Genomic DNA, 18,666 nt, shown 5'->3' with positions numbered 1-18,666 from the left:
AATGGCACGGTTACCCTTTATTTTGTATTATTTACTTTGAAAGAGAATGGTTGAAAGATTGCTTGAGGAAAGTTTAAGCAAAAGTTCGACTGTTTTATTTTAGAGGCGCAAACTACCTCACCCACTCACTCACATAGTCTCTCTCTCTCCCTCCCTCCCCTCCTCCTCTCCTCTCCCTCCCTTCTCTCTCTCTCTCTCTCTCTCTCTCTCTCTCCTAAAAACTATCATTCCATTACTGTCAAATTACGAAGACATTGGCCCGTTGAAAATAAGTTCATCGGACTGGAAATGTTGGCTTAGCGATCGGCGTGACGTCACGTGACGTCATTAAGTTGACACGATAAGGCAAATACGCTAACCAATTACCGAACGTTTGAGGGTATCATTAAGTCGTTAGCATACTTATGTTCTTCATTGAATTGTTGATCATTCCTTTTACCACACCTTTCGAAATTGTTATCAAATAATAGTTTGCATATTAATGTCATCCTGCTTATGTGACAGTATTTAAGACTGCTAGAAATCGATTGACTCAGTAAGCATTCTGCTGTACCACCAGAGAACGTAGACAAGAACAAGTTTCCCGAGAGTTTGGTAAGTTTTTGTCTAGGAGATATAAATTTGTCATATTAAGCGATATAATTTGCTCAAGGAAGATCTGTACCGTACCAATTGGAGGGACGAAAACATCTCGACTCATATACAATACTCTTTTACGAAAAAGTTTTCACATCTGCTGCAGGTGTGTACCTACAGTAGAATATACACATCGTCTGTAGTGACTCGTAAAAATTTTGGAAAACGATTAAACGAAACGTAATGTTGCTGAAGTCAGTATAAACATATCATATACATGTAATATATATATATATATATATATATTATATATATATATATATATATAATATATATATATATATATAACATATGTACATGTTTATCTTATTTTTAAAAAGGTTGAAAAGGAGTAAAATGAAGTCGTTTGCTGTGGCAGTCCTTGTACTGAACTTCACCTGTGCGGTTTACGCAAGTAAGTGCAATTTTAGAGTCATTTTTGCTCAATTTACGTTTAATTGTGAGGGACTAAACACAAAGATCGAGTATATCATTTGTTTTTTCATGTCGTTTTCTGCTTTAAACAACGACACTCGGTTCCTAAAACTCACTCCCTCATCTCTCCCGGGATAGGAGCTTCTCAGCTAGAAATGAGAGTTCAAATTTGCACACTGGAAAGGTGAACATTTTTTTAATTTGCTTTTGACAATACCGCTCGCCCCGCAAAGTGCCTTCGGATACGTACCTGAACAACTGCTCCATTAGATTACTGTCATGCGAACAGTGACAGCCCATTGAACTACTACAAAACACTGAAAAGTTACCCTTTGATGATCAAAGCCAATGTTGATTTTTCGAAGTAATGACGAACAAAACATGAAAGCGACAATTAAAATTTGCCTCGTCACATTGGTGTTGATGTTGTCACTGACAGAAAGCCAATGAAAAAGTTTCGGTTGGTTTGATTTTGTTTCGTTTTCGTTTTTCGCTGAACGGTTTTGACTGTCATGTCTTCGCTAGGTGACTGGGAGCCGTACGTTATGAGACCGAATCCGATCGAAAATATACGTATTTCGTTACGGGTGTTCGAACTTCCTCGATCCCCTTGTATTTTCTCATTCGTACAATTTTATAGCAATCGACGATAAAATCAATGTTTGCCTTTCCCAAGGCCATGTCATGGACTGTTCAAGTCAATGTAATGATGTTGCTATACTCATTGGGTTTTCACGTGATGCAATTTTTCCAGTCCCACGTGTGTTCTTATAAACGACCGTTTCGATAGCCATATTAATGGGGATTTTGTAGTTATGCATGCCGAAACTTAGGATTTCGATATCTCGTGTCAAATTTTGGCAGGTCTTACACTGTTTTACCTTCAGGATGTAATATAGACTTTTGAAATTATATTGCAATCATGCACAAGTTTGTCATCTCTCGACAAAAAATACGGGACTTGTCCCTTGTGCCGTTGTGTGTCATGATAGTCAATTGTTGTGTCTTAGGTCGGATTTTTTATGCGTCCATCTTCGATGCGCTCGTCAATGTAAACTGCGCCGTGTAAATCTCTGACGTGACCAACAACTAGAAATGATTGTCAAATTGCCCAGGGCATATTGATATTATTTCAAAAAGGAATATAAAAGTTTAAAAGCGGAATCATTAAGGATAATTTTATTTTGCGAAAAATAACGAGTTCTTGGCTTGTGCATGTGATAAGTGTATTATTCTCTAATACATTATGAGTATATTCATGACGCAAACAAAGTGATCTGATCGATCGATAAGTAGAATAACCGTGCGATATTGGCGATATAGCAAGGTTGTAACATGCGCGAGCTCTTATCTAGAGAAAATTTCCTTTTTAACGTTTCACGCTAGAATATCAACTTGAATATACTGTTAAGATAAAATAGCAATAAACAACCCCAACATCGGGTATACGACTCCATTTTGACCAGTTCACTCCATTTATGCACTAGATCGCTCCTGAACTGGTCAAATCTCGCTGTATACCCGTCGATCGGTATGGTATATTTCTTAAATATTTTTCTTCAATCATACTCGTGATGTAATGACCGTGTCACCACTCATCAATAAGGGAATAATATGTAATGATCTGAAAAGCCATCGTCAAGGTCAAAGCCAGTCCGTCGCAGTCATTCAGGTTTAATTTTAAAAATCGCGAATATTATGTTGACTTATCACCATCTAAGGGTGTCAATTGGTTGATGTAAGATCCGCAGGAGTTACGTAAGCAGTCACGCTGTGAAGTGGAAGTTTTTACCGCTCCGCAATTTAGGTGATATTTTCTCTGTCAAAGTTGCGTTACAACTTTGAAAGTTTTCATACATACTGGTAAAGATATAGAGAGGTGAACTGTGCAAAATGGGAACGGATTTGGTGACGTATAGACGAAAAATTGGATGTTTTTCCGGCGGGGATCCGTCGCGTCAGCAGAAATTGCCAAAGATGGCCACCCTCCGCATACCATTCATCAACTGCCACATGTCACTAGCTATCAAGGTATGTCTAGTTGGACTCTTAGTTGTAGCGGGAAATGTCGAACGAAACCCTGGTCCACTAAACTCAGAAGCACGGATACAATTTCAAAAGAGGACATTTCTGAGCTGCACGTTAAATTGGACGCAATTTTAGAGGACACAAAAGTCATGAAAAACAACTTCGGACTCCTGCAAACTAGAGTTGATAATATTGAAGAAGACATAACCGATTTAAAGGCGCATCTTCAGGAAGAATCAGAAAGAATAACAGAACTAGAAAAACGCAAATCTGCAACTCATGAATGTACTGGTTATGCAGATGGACCAGGAACAAATGACGATATTTCGTTGAAATTGGCAATGGATGACATGAGAAAGGCTATCAACGAAATAAAAAAGGAAAAGGACGACCTCGAAAATAGGAACAGACGGAATAATTGAGTTTTTTTTGGCGTTCCACAAGACCGTGTCAACGAAAGCTGGGAAGAGTCGGAGGAAAAAATAAACAGTGTACTTGAAAATCAACTCCAGCAAAGCGACAAAATTAACTTTGAACGTGTCCATCGCATCACAAACGCGCCTTCTGTTCGTGGTTTCAAACCTATCGTTGCAAAGTTCGCAAGTTATAAAGACAGGCAGCAAGTTCTCCGCAATGCGTTCAAGTTAAAGAACAGTAATATCTCTATTAGCGAAGATTTTTCAAGAAGAGTTCGAGGTATTCGGTCGAAATTATGGGATTATCGTCGCTCTCTTCTGGCTAAAAATAGCGAACTGAAAGCCCATTTGCAGTACGACAAACTTATTGTCAAGGACAAGGACGACAAGCGCGTATTCACTTTGAACGAAGTCACCGGGCAAATTTCTGAACGCACAGTAAGGTACAACACATCTCTATCTCCTAGATAGGGGTATGGCCAAGGCCAAACATGCAAAGTTCTAGTCCTATTTCACTGTTAGTGTGGAATATTCGAGGGCTAAAACGAAATATTTGTAATTTAGAGTTTATCTCACTTTGTCAAAGTTATGACATAATTTGTCTCATTGAAACTTTTTGTTTGAAGGATGACAATGTCAATTTTTTATCTGACTACAATTCTTTTTCATTCCCTGCTGTAAGAATTTCACAAAGAGGTAGACCAAGTGGTGGTGTGACATTTATGTCAAAAAATGCATTGAAAATATTACTAGAGTTCATTGTGATGTGGAAAATTGCGTGTTTCTCGAATTCCGTAAAGGGCCTTTTTCTTCAGTTAATAATGTTCTTTTGGGTTGCTGTTATTTTCGTCCTGATAATCCTAGTGAAGAGATTGAAAAACTTGATGAATTTTTAGGAAACGTGTGCTCTGTAAACGCAGACAAATCCGTTATTCTAACAGGTGATTTTAATGCAAGAGTTGCCATCTTGACGATTTTATTGTTGATGACTCAACTACACATGTTCCTATGTTAGAAAATTTAGATTATGTTTCAGACACATTCTGTATGTTACGTCATTCTAGGGACTCAGCTGTAACACCAGTAGGTAAAGTGTTAATAGATTTGTGTAAAAGAGCTGGTATTCACATTGTGAATGTAGAACAGGTGGGGATAAGGATGGCGATTATACTAGTATTTCATATGCCGGTGCAAGTGTGATTGATTACGTCATTTTTTCCACTGACCTATTTGACGCATTGGCTGATTTCAGAGTACTCTCTCGCATTGAATCAGACCACATGCCATTGTCATGTAAAATTTTGGGTGCTGAGTCAGCAAATGTTAGCCAAGTTGAGACTGCAGCTGAAGAGAATTCAACAAATACTGTACGTTTTAAATGGAAAGAAAATTTCAGAGATGTATTTTTAAACAATCTTTCTTCATTTCAAGTAAGAAATCTCCTATCAGATTCTTTTGATAGTCTTGCTGATATAGATACATCTATTGATAATTTGATAGAAGCGTTGAAATTAGCAGGCAAAGACATGAAGTGTGTGACGTCAGAATTTAAAGATAGACAGCGCCATCAACCTTGTTGGTTTGACAATACTTGCGTTTTACAGAAACGGCGTTTGTATAATAAGTTAAAAGAATTCAGGAAGACACATTCAAATTTGGATTTGAGAGAGTACATTTCAGCAAAGAAAATTTTCAAGGAAACGTTTCGCAACAAAAAACGTGAATATCAAAATGCTGTTAAAGAAAATCTCTCTAGGGAATTGAGGGACGGGTCATCAGATATTTGGTCTACTTTAAAATCATGTATGAACCGTAGACGCCACAATACGAATAATATAAGTTTACAAGAATGGTATGATTATTTCAAATCTTTATATGAGCAGTGTGCTGATAACAGGGCTGGTGAAAACAATTTTACACAAACCGTAGAAGATTTTTTACAGAGTGTTGATACTTCTTCTGTTAGTTTACAAGAAGATGATATTTTGAATAAGAGTATTTCGAGAGAAGAAATCTCACTAAGTCTGAAAAGGTTAAAGTCATGTAAATCACCAGGGATCGATGGTATTCCTGGTGAATTTTTTAAATTTTCTGCAGATACTATTATCCCCTTTCTACATACTTTATTTAATTCTATTTTTGAATCCGGTAATTTTCCGGAAGAATGGGCTATCGGAGTTATCATCCCTCTATTTAAAAACGGCAGCACAAATGACGTAAGCAACTATAGGGGCATTCCCTTTTAAATGTTTTCGGTAACATTTTCACTTCAATTCTAAATGACGTTTGACTGCATGGGCTGAGCACAACGAATTAAGATCTGATTGTCAAGCAGGGTTCCGTAAAGACCACAGCACGGTTGATCACATTTTTGTTTTGCATGCCATAATACAAAAATATTTGAGTGTGAGGGGAGGTAAATTCTATTGTCTCTTTGTGGATTTTTCAAAAGCATTTGACCGTGTGAATCATTCTCTGCTTTTGTACAAACTCTTTCATCTTGGTATTTCTAGTAAAATGTTTAACATCTTAAGTTCTATGTACTCCAATGTAAAGTCATGTGTTAAGTCTGGTTCCAAGCTTTCAAATTATTTTGATTGTCCAGTTGGGGTGAGACAGGGTTGTATGTTAAGTCCTGTATTATTTACTTTCTTCATTGAAGAGTTGAACGTCATGTTGATTAATTCTGGCGAAATTGGAATTCAGTTAACACAGGATATTTATAATTTATTTGCATTGCTGTATGCTGACGATGTCACAATATTTGCCGACTCTGTTGTAAATTTACAGAGGTTGATCAATATTTTAGGAGAATTTTGCAGAAAATGGGAGATGAGTGTAAATATAAATAAGACAAAAGTTATTGTATTCCGGAATGGGGGTCATAGAGCACGTTCAGAAAAGTGGGTTTTAAATGGTCGATATTTAGAAGTTGTAACTTATTATAAATATTTAGGGCTTATATTGTCATCAAGAAATAGATGGGGCAAAGCGGTCTGCACGCTTGCAGAGCAAGCTAACAAAGCATTGTCTGTTTTATCTGCCGCCAGTAAAAAAGTTGGGGGGTTTTCTTTTCATACACATTTTATGTTATTTGATTCAACGATCCTGCCAGTCATGTTATACGCTTCAGAAATTTGGGGGTTTCAGAAATTTGATAAGCTCGAACAAATACAAAGAAAATGGTGCAGGTTATTTTTGGGTTTACCACCAAATACAACGAGCGAAGCAATAGTTGGTGAATGTGGTAGATTACCAATTTTTGTGTCTTCTTTGAAAAGATGTGTAAAATTTTGGTTAAGATTAATTGAGTTACCACGTTCAAGATTACCACATCAAGCGTATGTAATGCTTTATCGACTTGATTTATTAGGTAGACATAACTTTCTTTAAAACATATTTTGTACTCATATGGTTTTGGTTTTGTTTGGTTGGCGCAGAAAGTTGGAAACAAGGAAAGATTTTTGAGCGAATTCGAACTCAGAGTAAAAGACGTTTGTAAACAACAATGGAGTGGAAATATTATCAAAAGACCGAAAATGCGTACGTATATAGGGTTTAAAAGTGCTATTGAACCAGAAAATATTTAATTTTAAATTTGAATTTTAAAATTCACCAAACAATCGCTTGTTTCCGATGTTCTTGCCTTCCTTTAAATATAGAAAAGGGCAGACATGATGGGATTATCTCAACTGAAAGGTTTTGCGAAGTGTGCAATTCTGGTAAAGTTGAAGACGAATTTCATTTTCTGCTGGAATGCCCTGCGTATCATGAGTTTAGGTCAATTTATATACCTGAAGATATTTTCATTCATCCAAACCTTTGTAAGTTTCAGCAGTTATTACGCTCTCGTGATGAGAGAACTATACGTAAATTGGGCATCTTTCTTTTAAAGGCTTGCCAAATTCGAAAAGATTTTCTTTGTAATTTAAATATCAACAATCCTGTGTGAGAAATTTCAAATTGTATCTAATTAATTCACTTTAAATTATAAACTTCTGTTTGATATGTAAATTTTGACTTGTAACTCCTTTGCATATGGGCCGGAGGCCTTATAATGCAATAAAATACTACTACTACTTATGTAAGATCCGCATAATCTTTATTTATGTAGTTCGCCCCTCGAAAAGAAAGACTTAAACTTTTGCTCAAACTTTCTCAAGAATACTTGCAAACATTTCCTTTAAAATCATGGATACAAATCCGGGGTCCCGTCAATCGTTTGGTACCAGAGACACAAATTACCCAATATGCACCGATATTTTGAATTCAAAATGTCCGCCATCCCTATGTTCTCTCTTGATAAAATAAAAATTCCGATTTTCTCAAAACTAAGCCAGTCAAAATTTCTTTACTCCACAAGCTTCAAATGAGCCCCTTTAAGTGCTAAATCAAAGAATATTGTACAAAATTGAGTGTACGAATATCTTTTTTACCGAGACACGTTATATCTTAATATTCAATTTTATAATAAAGATTGATTTTAAATTCATATTTCAAAATGCTTTTTTGATGCAATGACGCTTAAAGTTTATTAAATTTTAAGATAGCACTCTTACAGCCAATTGCATACCACTAGTCCTATCAGATTATCAGATTATGTTGTTTCCCTTCCAAGAAATCATTTCATTTAATCAAGATGCAAATATCCAACTTGAACAGCAACTGAAGCACAGTATTACAGGATCATTTTGAAACTGTAATGTAAATGTAAGCAACGTAATCGTGTATATTGATGTTGATATATTATTACAAGTGTACCTCTATCATCATATGCAATGCCTCTCCTATTTCAGCGGTTACTATCAGCGAGAATGGCTTTAAGATAACATCGCCCGCTGGCACTGTTACGTTCAACCGCATTACTGATACGGAGATAACCTGTGAAGTTGCGTTGAAGAACAACCACGCTACAGATGCAGTTACATTGACCAAAGTTGAGCTGTATTTATCAACGAGCAATAACCTGGAAAGTCATAAATCTGATGCGATACCTTTCACGACTGGTAAACCTACAACTGTACCTGCCAATGCTAATGGTAATGATGGAAATGGATTAGAGACTGGTATGACTGCCGATGTGAAGGTTTTAGATGGTGCAAAGTGTGATGACTACGATTATCTATGCATTAAAGTCTCTTGGGGTACGGATACAACAGACACAACCAGTCAATGTGTAACACCAATCGATACGAATTGTGCTGGTAAGTGTTGTATGGCTTCAATATAAATGTGCTGCTCTATTCCTCATTTTATTACCCCGTTTAAAATTAATCTCTTAGACGCCGAGTACAGACTAAAGTGAGAACAATAACATCTTACTTTGGAAGTCCCGAACCCTCAACATCTAGCGAGATATTTGGATCCAGATTTCTTCTTGCGTTGTTGAACAGGGATGCTGCCAATCATATTTTTGAAGTGTTAAACCTCACATTAGCGAGACATTATGTCTAGTCAGAATGGAGCTTACTTAGCAGTGTGAAGAAAACTTGACACAGAAAAAAACAACAGATATCCATAAGATATCCACGTAGAATTTGTAAAATGTTCGTTTACTGACATTTTAGCTTAAAATGTATAGCTAATGGAACAAGTTGTTCACTTTGTAAGTACAAGTGACATGAACAGTTTTCTTACTTTTCGCTTGATGCGGATGGATCGATATTGTGTGTGGCAAATTACAAAAAATATTGTTGTGATTGGCGTTTTATTTGCCGAGAAGTACGTACTTTCAGTTGATTATTAAAAAGGCCCATACCAAGGTTGTGGAGGGACCATGCCAAGGAGATATGCAACTGTAGAGTGCTTTCCCTTATAACCCCGATCAAGTTGAATTTTGATACACCAAATGCTATATTTACCAATCAGACATACGGATTAGGTCTGCTTCATTAATTCTCTCTCGCTTTCTAAAGCACGTCCGCCATGGTTGCGGTACGCGAGGGAACATGGTTCACCGTAAACACAACAATTTATGACATTTCAAAATATGAAGCAAATGCAACAACAAAATCGAAACAGTAGTTCTTATTCCAAGAGGTGTCATGGCTTTCGTAAATAACACAGCTCACGATCTGGACGGTCCCGCATGGAACCCATTTCATTGCAGAGCTGCCGTCCCCGCTCTCCGATAGTGTCACCAGGCTGAGGTACTCCCAAGATTTTCATAAGGTTGTGCTACCCAGCGGCGAATGTCTACCCAAATATTCCAAAATGTGATCCATCGCTAGGGTGATCCATCTTTAGGGATTTTCTTGACAAATCTGAGGCAGTGATTTTTTACGGTGACAATGATTTTACTGCATGTGAAGGTTTTCCTGAAGTATGGCAACATCCCTAGTTACTGACTCATATAAAGGGTTTATGAAATGAAAAGTGGACCGTGTTTCGGATTTTTTGTAAAACCTTGACCCATTTTGGCCTCACAGACCGGTACATCTTTACTTGCCAAGGTCTCTTGTCCGGGCAGCTCGATGCTCAACGAAATCCGACCTTGGAAGAGCGAGTCGTTATCCAGATGGTGTGTTTAAAGCGCCACCACGCGTTTGTACGATACCTATTAAATTGTCTATCACGTAATCGCTCACTACTTGTACCTCAGTTCCCATGACGACGTCCATGAGCAACCTCGGAGAAACATCACGAGCGTCTTATCTGTTACAGTGAAGAGTTTGACTGACAACCCAAAGAAAGCAGTAAGCTCAATTTAAAATTGGCGCAAGTAGACATTATAGCAAAGTCGCAAATCTTTGTGATATCTATTACTTGAGGATGTATGTTGCTGACTGGGAATCAACTGTCAGATGATGTCTTCTCTAATCCTTCTTTGCAGGCTCAATTCCGATTGAGAAATTATAGATAAACTACAAATTTATTGTCGTCCACCGCATGACTTAATCTTTTGGGATCGCGTGCAGCATACACTTCATTTCTTGAAGACCATTGGCATTGTGTTCGTCGAGCACTGGTACGTATCCCATATTTCGTTGGACATACCCTGTTGTAAGAACACTGCATTGGTAGTGACAGATCAGCCTGTGTGAACGTGCATGCTGGAAAAAAGTTCTAGTAACACAGGGGGTGATACAGGATTTTTCATCCATCCTGTTCTACGTCACACTGGTGGCATTACGGGCTAGCTAGTTTATGTGATAATATTTAAAATACCTATAGAAACAAACTTAGAAGTCTGCTTTGACGCAAACCTATAAATGCATTGACCCCTCTTCTGGCAAATAGTCATATAGCAGTTAATTGAAATGATGACTAGTGCGTGAGTAGATCTTGCGGCCTTAGATTTAGAAATGATTAATTAACAAACGGTTGCTTTCAGCGATGCCATTTTAAAGATGTTTAATTTACAATAAAGAACCTATCACTTCCAAGTAGAGATATGACTATATAAACATGGATTTATCAGGTTTTATGTCAGCGAGTTTCGGTTAAATCGCAAAAATATTATATTAAATACCGGACATCAAATTTATGAAAGTAAGGCGCCATGCAACGACTGCAGCTTCTAAAGCGATTTTTGTAACTTCTAATTTCAGCCATAGCTTTCAAAGTAGACACTATCGCTGTGATAGCACCGACAACTTACAAGCTGAACAGAGTTCAAGCGACTTCTCTCTCATTTTAATGCTGGGCTTTTGAATGTTGACGGAACGGATAAGTCATAAAAAACTACAAGTTGTATCTGTCCAACAATGAAGCCATTGACGTCACTGGTGCTCCAGACACAGTACCTGCCGGTGCCGATGGCACCGCTGATAAAGGCCTGACAACTGGTATGACATCTGCTGTGAAAATCGAGTCAGCAGAAGACTGCAGTGCCTACAAGTGGATTTGTCTCAAAGTGGAACCAGGTCCTCTGTTAGATTGCATCGATGTCAGTGACAACATAGATTGTCAAGGTCAGTAACAAGGAGGGGCTCGCAGATTAACAACTTGCAGGGATTCACAAAATCCAGCATGATGTTCCTTAGTGGTTTACCCAGACAATATTCAGGCAATCGGATCGAACGATATACAGTTCAGCTTGCTGGTATCAAGTTTTGGTAGTTTTTCAAAATGAAAATTTCGTTGATTTTTCAGCTTCTGAAGGGTTTGCATTGCAGCTGTGCGGATAAATTTATCAACAGGGATTACGAGATTTTAAGATTAGTGTATTAAGTGGTATCTTACCGGTTGTGTACATGAGAGAAAATGCCGAGAGAGTTTGACCGGTTGACCTCGCTGTTAATTTTATGCAGGAAATTACAATAACAATGCTTGGTCGAATGACGCAGTGCCTTGCTAGGGTGGGATCACCAGTGTATATGGGGAGGAGTACCTTCCCGATGGTGATAAGTGGTGCAGATTACCGTCGCCAACGTGACTGGCGTATACGCGTGCCAAAAGACACCTATGGTTGATTTCCTGTTGACCAGTCGGATGGCAGAGTTGCAAATACCTGGACTGAACCATTTGGTTTTTTGTTGGTGTCGGTGGTACTTTGACAATATAAGTAAAAATGCACATATATTGAGTTTATTGTCTTGTTTATGAGCGGCCAGTATTTCCAACAGCATAAATTATGTGCATTTGCCCTTGAAGGAATAAATAATTTTCGAATAAACATCGCGAATGTAACTACATTCCTTAAGCTCGACGTACACTTAAGTGCCCCAAAGAACCATGAAATCGCCCGACTTTCGATTGAAGAGATGAGTTTTGCCAAACCGCGTATACAGAAAAAGTGGCAGATGACTTTATTTTTAGAATCATAGACAGTATAGCGAGATGTAAAAATGTGAAACAGGCTCCCCACCTAACTATCCTAAATGTTTTTGTGTCGAGTTTGTGTTTGATTCGTTTCGAAAATGTGTTCCTACATTCTTATCCGATGTTTGTGTTAATGAAATGTTTGTTTCGCTTTGGATATTTGTAGAGAAGTTTGGATTAGTGTGTACGGTAATGTTTTGTTTGTGTGGGGAAAGCTTATGGCGAGACGCACGCCGGACCTATGTTGTTACAAAAGTTGATAGAGTCGCCCTTTGACGCTTGCGTTTCGAAACCCTAGTGTGGTTTCTCATCAGTCGCAGTGTAGATTCTTTCCTTAGTTTGTGTTTGTGAAAATTTATTTTAATGCATTTTAGTGGTCTTGCTTTCCGATTAGCGAGGCAAGTATATTAATTTTGGTCACGTTGTGAGTCCGTTTGGTGGTTCGGTTTGTTTGTTCTATATTTCTTTACTTCGGTAAATTTTGTTTTGACTGGTGTGTCTTTTAGATTTTTGCGGAGGTTTGTGAATTTTTAGGCAATAAGTACCACTGCGGGGTACGGATTTTATGTTTATTGATCAAGATACTTACAAGTATCCTGGTTGATGTGCTTGTTCTCGTACATTTTAATTAATAGTTCATTTACTTTGTTTACTGTTTGTTCTGGCTTGTTGTGTATAATACTGAGTGTTACGTAATTGCCTTTCGCATTCGAGTACGTAATCGTTTGTGTTGAAAATAACGAAAAACCGACCCTTGTCGAAGGCTTATTTTCCAAAAATTTGTCCAATGTTTGCAAGCTGGTTTATCGCGATTCTTTTGGCACGCGACATGTTTTGTTTCCTTGTTTGAAAGGGTATCTCTAGAAGTGCGAGTTTAGCAGCTTCAGATAGCTTTCAAGTTTTTGTTTTTTTGTTGTTCGTGGAGTCCAATTTGACTTTTCTTTGAATTGGTGTTGTTGCGATTGTTTGTGTCTCACGATGTAGCGTAGTCACATTATACGACTTTATTTGTTGAAATCCTGGGGTGGTTTTATTCTGTTTGGTTTTGTTGGTGTCCGAATGAATTTTAAGGCTTTTGCCTAGTACTATTTTTCGGAGTTTCATAGTTTGAGCGATGATAGGTTGTTGTTGAATTTCATGTTGTTGTCGGCTTTTCTTTGGAAATAGCTGATTTATTTCCACGGCCATGTTTTCTGTTACGTTACTGTGATTGTTTATTTTGTATTTAATGTTGTGTTTCAGTTGTTTGTTATGTGTACGATTTTTGTTATTTCTTTTAAGTGTTTGTGTGTTCTATGTCATCTTATCGTATTTTTGGTAGTTCCCTTTTTGGAGTATTTGGTGGCCCTGAAAAGGGCCGCTTGGTATGGGTTTTTGTTAGCGCTTGGCGCGTTTGTTTTGGCGATAAGCCTAGCTTTTTATGCTTCTTTTCGCCGATTCGATGTGCTTGGTGAGTAGGTGTTTGCCGCCTTCTTGTCACTGTGTGTGCTTACATGGACAGTCTGCATAGCCCTTGAATGTGGTCTCGATTTTGATCAAACTTTAGGAGTATATATCAAAACTGATAAATGATTTATGTGATTACTGTAGCTATAGATAGGCTACATTCAGGACGGGCAGCGACGGGCAGTAATTAGTAGGCAAAACAGGTGGTTTTCACCGTGGGCAGAACTCGGTGCAATGATACTGAACATTAATAGTAAGCCTGTCACCTTGAAGGTAATGCTGTAGGTGAAACAAGGACACACGATGGTACAAACAACACCACAAGTGAAACGTACACACAGAAAACACGCGTTCCTACGTTGTGCCCACCCGGGCCACGCGATTAAAATATGACTGATACTGCTGGATAGTGTTAATTGGGTCGTAAACAGTCAATTAATAGTTTAATTGACTACCTGGGTGATTGGCAGGTCGTGTCCAACGACGCATATGCAAAGCAGGCCAAAAGACAAAAGCCCCCAAAGTTATTGACAGCTGGCCAGGGGTCACCATGAATACGTAATGAAGCTTCACTACGCAGAAACTGCGTAGTCAAGCCCTTCTTAACCGGTCAAACTCTCTCGGCATTTTCCGGCATGAAAAGGATGGCTGGCTGGCTGGATGGGTGCGTATTTGATGAATAACGAAATATTGTCAAGTTGATAGAGTGCATATGGCATGATGGATATGTGCATGTTGTGTCCATGGTGAATGAGGTTAAATGCTTAAAGAAGCATTTATCATTCCATGTTTTTATCTTTTTTGTATGTGTGTTTTTTTGTTTGTTTGTTTGTTTGTTTTGTTTTGTTTGGTTTTTTGGGGGGTGGGGGTATTTTTCCATATGTGTTGAACTGTGTTCATTATGTTTTTTTATATTTGCTTTCTAGACAGTGGAACAGAAATAGCGAAATTGAGTTTGTTGCAGTTGTGTTGATTTTGACGTCTATCTTTTTACCATTGCAACAATAATTCACAAGGTAAGACAATCATATATTGGCGACTATAATTATTTTAGATAGCCATCCCTGTTGTTTGCGCTGTAGCATTCGTGTCTGCATATCACACAGAATGTTCCGTCCATTACACTGAGGACCTTGAACATTCAATTCAAGTATCAGATAAGCAGTCAACGTATTGTTTGTTTACAAAGGATGCAGAATTTAAGATCGTGTATTGCAGATTGCATTAGCTACTTCCAAAGTAAGTTTTACATTTTAGAAAAAAAATATAGAAGACAGATATTTTGAGATGGTTTCCTCGCATTACGTCCACAATATTAACTGGCTTGTGTTTTCAAATTCCTACTTTTACCACAGTCAAATCGGCTCAATCCTTTCTTCAACATTTGAAATCAAGTAATTTAAACTACTGATGTAGATTAGACTTTGAGAAGCGTGCTTGTATGGCACTTAGACAGTGTAGGGTATGTTTCACAACATTCACTATTATATTACTTTGCAGAATTACATACTATCTTCATTATTTATGTTCTCAATTTTCAGGTAACAACACTATATGGTGGTAGCTATCGTTTGGAAGACTGGATCAATCGGTGGGACAATATATTGTTAGTATATATGGCGCCAAAATTCAATTTTCTCTCTCAATCTAAAAAGTTGTATATGTTATCGTATCATGTAAACATCCCAAAATTTTCTCGCAATCCCCACACTGCGAAAACATAAAGGGTTATATTAAACCAAATACAATTTAGGCTCTTAGTGAAGACAAAGTCCAAATTTTATTTGGGTTAAACATTTTTAAGAAAGAGTATATGATTATCGTGGATGAAAAGATCGAATTAAAATGTTCGTCTTTGTGAAATTTATAAAAATATACGTCGCAGTTACTACAAAGGTCAACAGTGTTTTGAGTTGAATACTGGGTCTGTGACAATTCAAAATGCAGCAAACCCAAGTTTGCTTGGCTTAAGGTAGTATGCACCTCGAAAGTGAAAGACTTAAACTTTTGCTCTAACTTTCCTCAAGGAATCTTTCAATCATTCTCTTTCAAAATCAAGAATAAAAATAGGGGGTCACCATGCAAATTTTGGTACTAGAGAAACAAATTACCCAAGATTTACCGATATTAGAAATTCAAAATGGCCGCCATCCCTGTGTTAACTCTATGGAGAAAAATGAAAATTTTCGAATTTCGAAAAACTAGGACGGTGAAAAGTTTTCTTTCACCAAGAGCTTTAAAATGAACCCCCACATGCGGTATATCAGAAGAGAATTGTAAAAGTTTGAGAGTCCGAATGTCTGTCCCCGAGGTGCGTTCTACCTTAACGAAAAATACGCATTTGTATTTCGTTTTGTTTTTTTGTTCTGTTTTGTTTTGTTGTTTTGAAGATTCAGTTCGTTTGGTAATCAAATCAGTTCTTCGGGTATTAATGCCGAAAAGGGAATGAGTTCAGTTTATCCGCTATTGAACAACCAAAATTCTTAACGTACTCATATATAAATTCACGCATTAGGAGGCAAAACACAGAAATCACCATGATATTAAAAGTTTGATTCACTGAACCCTTGGGAAAAAACCATCACATTCTTCCCTGAATTTTCAATACTCTTATTTCGGACAAACCTAATTTGACTTCCTTAGCATTGCTTATGAGGACTTTGTGTCAATTAACTTGCTAGTTAGAAACACGAATAAAGCGAACAACTTTCAAATGAGAGAGGACAACCACCGTGAGACCTATATGAGGTTTATAAATTTCATCAATAATTGCATTTATGATTTAACTTGATGTGACTTTTTATGATTCGATTCTGTATTTTAATACTTGCATATTTTATTCATATAACATTTTGTTGGGACAATGAAAGGTGTTTATGACGGTACTATGGATGACGTCATTCGATATTGGCAATGATTGTTGTTCTGACGATTGGCGAACGACTCCGTACCTGAGACTCCTCAGATTGTAAGAGTTTATGAAGATTGTACATTTAACTGACAATATACTGGTAGCTTTACATTTAAAAACCAGTTCGTTTAAACCGTCACTGATAGTGAGTAGTACAATGTGCTGTTTTCTATTAATATCACTTACTTAGCCATGGTCAAGGGACAGTTTTTCGTGTTTGTCCCTCATTGCGCTGTTGAGTTGAAACACAAACGACCCTCCAACTGACTATATCAGATGATTTGTTAAGTAAAGTTGGACGGTGATTTGAAATCGAAAGATGATAGGCTGAATTATTTATTGCCTTTATCGACTAGATTTTGTACGAATTCCCGGTAAACGCCTGCGGTCAAATCATTGCCGACTAGATCAAGCAAGGAAATAAAGTTTTTGAATATTATTACTCGAACGTTTCCGTTGATACTATTGTATTTATGAGAGAGAGAGAGAGAGAGAGAGAGAGAGAGATAGAGAGAGAGAGAGAGAGAGAGAGAGAGAGAGAGAGAGAGAGAGAGAGATGTGAAGGGGACAGACATTTGCGATGGAGAAGGAGCGAGGGTCTGGGTTAAAAGCTATAGTTAGCTATCTATATCAACAGAACAATTATCAAAATTATCAACAAAATCATTTGTAAATTAACCAAGAGAGGTTGGATCATACAAATGATGAATAGGACCAATATTTATATTTATTAGCCCACAAACTTCAAGCAAGTCTTGACATTATTTGCTGTGTCACGTTATTATTTCATAGGGAGTGTTTAACGCAATCATTGCCCTCGAAAATAATTTCGACTTCACAGAATGGAATTCTTAACATGGGCAACCATATTAGCCAACATCACACAACAAACGTTAATATGTACATGGGTATTTTTCATGAAATACTCTATATCTGTATACAATAGTTGATCTGAATCTACAGGCACGAGATTGTACATTTCAAAATAAAGAGGTGAACCAATTTGTATAATGTGAACCAAAACTATCCCAACTATTAGCAAAATTATTTTAGCAAACAATATCAAAAAATAAACACATAAATAATCAAAGTAAACACACATTCAGTAAATGAATAATAAATTAAAATAAACAATAAATAAATGAATAAATAAATTAATTATTAACACTTCTCTCCTTTTTCTTGCAGCCCATAGAGTAGAGTCCGTAACTGTTAACAAAACCCTTTGCTCTGGCCTAAACATTGTTCTTGAAAGACAACTGCCTAGATTAGCTTACAAATAGCTGAAAGGTATGCTGTCACCTGTTCCAATTTTGCCACAGTTACCGTGGAAAGAGAAAACCTAACCAATCACAAATTTTAAGCGGGTGGCCGCTTTTTAAAAACAGCGCCCTCACATGGGCATTTTGAATACCAAGGAACGCCCCTTTGACCATATATAGCATATTTAGATTACAGGTGATTGTATACCTTTAAAGCAACATATCGTAATGCAGTAATGACGGAACTGCACAGGACAGAAGGTGATCAATCCGATAGATTTAGTAATTTTAATTAAGGTTTTCCTCAAGAGTGGAGATTGATGAAATAAAGGATAGTCGATTCTGATTAGAAACATAGTTCGGACAAAGCACATTGTACATTTCAGCACTGATCTGGGTTTTTTTACGCAGAGTTTGCCCGTTGTTGTTGTAATTGCAAATACGGTATATTTTAAATTGTCAACGGACATGTACAACTTCCGACGCCCTCAACGGTGAAAACGGAAGAAAAGATGCTTACCATGCACTCTTTACCGATAAATTATAAATCAAACCGTGTCGTTCTTTTCATTATTGAATATTTCATTTTGTGCTGTAGTACAATTTGTGTTTGTAAAGCATTACTCAACGAACGCAAATTCCTGAATATTTCCAAATTTCTCCGGATAGTGCGCAAAATTTGGTCAATAATTACTAACACAACCCCAAAATGTTATTGATGCTGCATATTCGCATATGATAGAAATATACAAGTATTTATCATATTTGTGAACTATCAATGTCTTGTCTC

At 37.3% G+C, this 18,666-nt stretch overlaps 1 protein-coding gene across 1 annotated transcript; it reads left to right on the top strand.

The window, feature by feature from the left end:
* The first annotated feature begins 536 nt into the window (after window positions 1-536).
* On the top strand, window positions 537-17,055 carry LOC139124216 (uncharacterized). Its single transcript, XM_070690352.1, has 7 exons — window positions 537-594; window positions 957-1,030; window positions 8,291-8,698; window positions 10,327-10,461; window positions 11,045-11,407; window positions 14,630-14,719; window positions 15,245-17,055. The coding sequence occupies exons 2-4, from the start codon at window positions 973-975 to the stop codon at window positions 10,350-10,352; spliced, it is 492 nt and encodes a 163-aa protein (XP_070546453.1). The 5' UTR covers window positions 537-594; window positions 957-972; the 3' UTR covers window positions 10,353-10,461; window positions 11,045-11,407; window positions 14,630-14,719; window positions 15,245-17,055.
* Window positions 17,056-18,666: the final 1,611 nt, after the last annotated feature.

The sequence above is a fragment of the Ptychodera flava genome (genome assembly GCF_041260155.1).
Source record: "Ptychodera flava strain L36383 chromosome 23 unlocalized genomic scaffold, AS_Pfla_20210202 Scaffold_23__1_contigs__length_28996876_pilon, whole genome shotgun sequence".
Classification (NCBI taxonomy): Eukaryota; Metazoa; Hemichordata; class Enteropneusta; family Ptychoderidae; genus Ptychodera; species Ptychodera flava.
The sequence above is the reverse complement of the archived record's forward strand: the minus strand, read 5'-3'. Positions and strand labels throughout refer to the sequence as shown.

Bases quoted from the DNA above. Each gene is read 5' to 3' on its own strand.
- LOC139124216 (XM_070690352.1), top strand. From the start codon at position 973: ATGAAGTCGTTTGCTGTGGCAGTCCTTGTACTGAACTTCACCTGTGCG. The intron at 1,031-8,290 runs GTAAGTGCAATT...CTCCTATTTCAG, and splicing joins CACCTGTGCGGTTTACGCAA to CGGTTACTATCAGCGAGAAT. The intron at 8,699-10,326 runs GTAAGTGTTGTA...CCTTCTTTGCAG, and splicing joins AATCGATACGAATTGTGCTG to GCTCAATTCCGATTGAGAAA.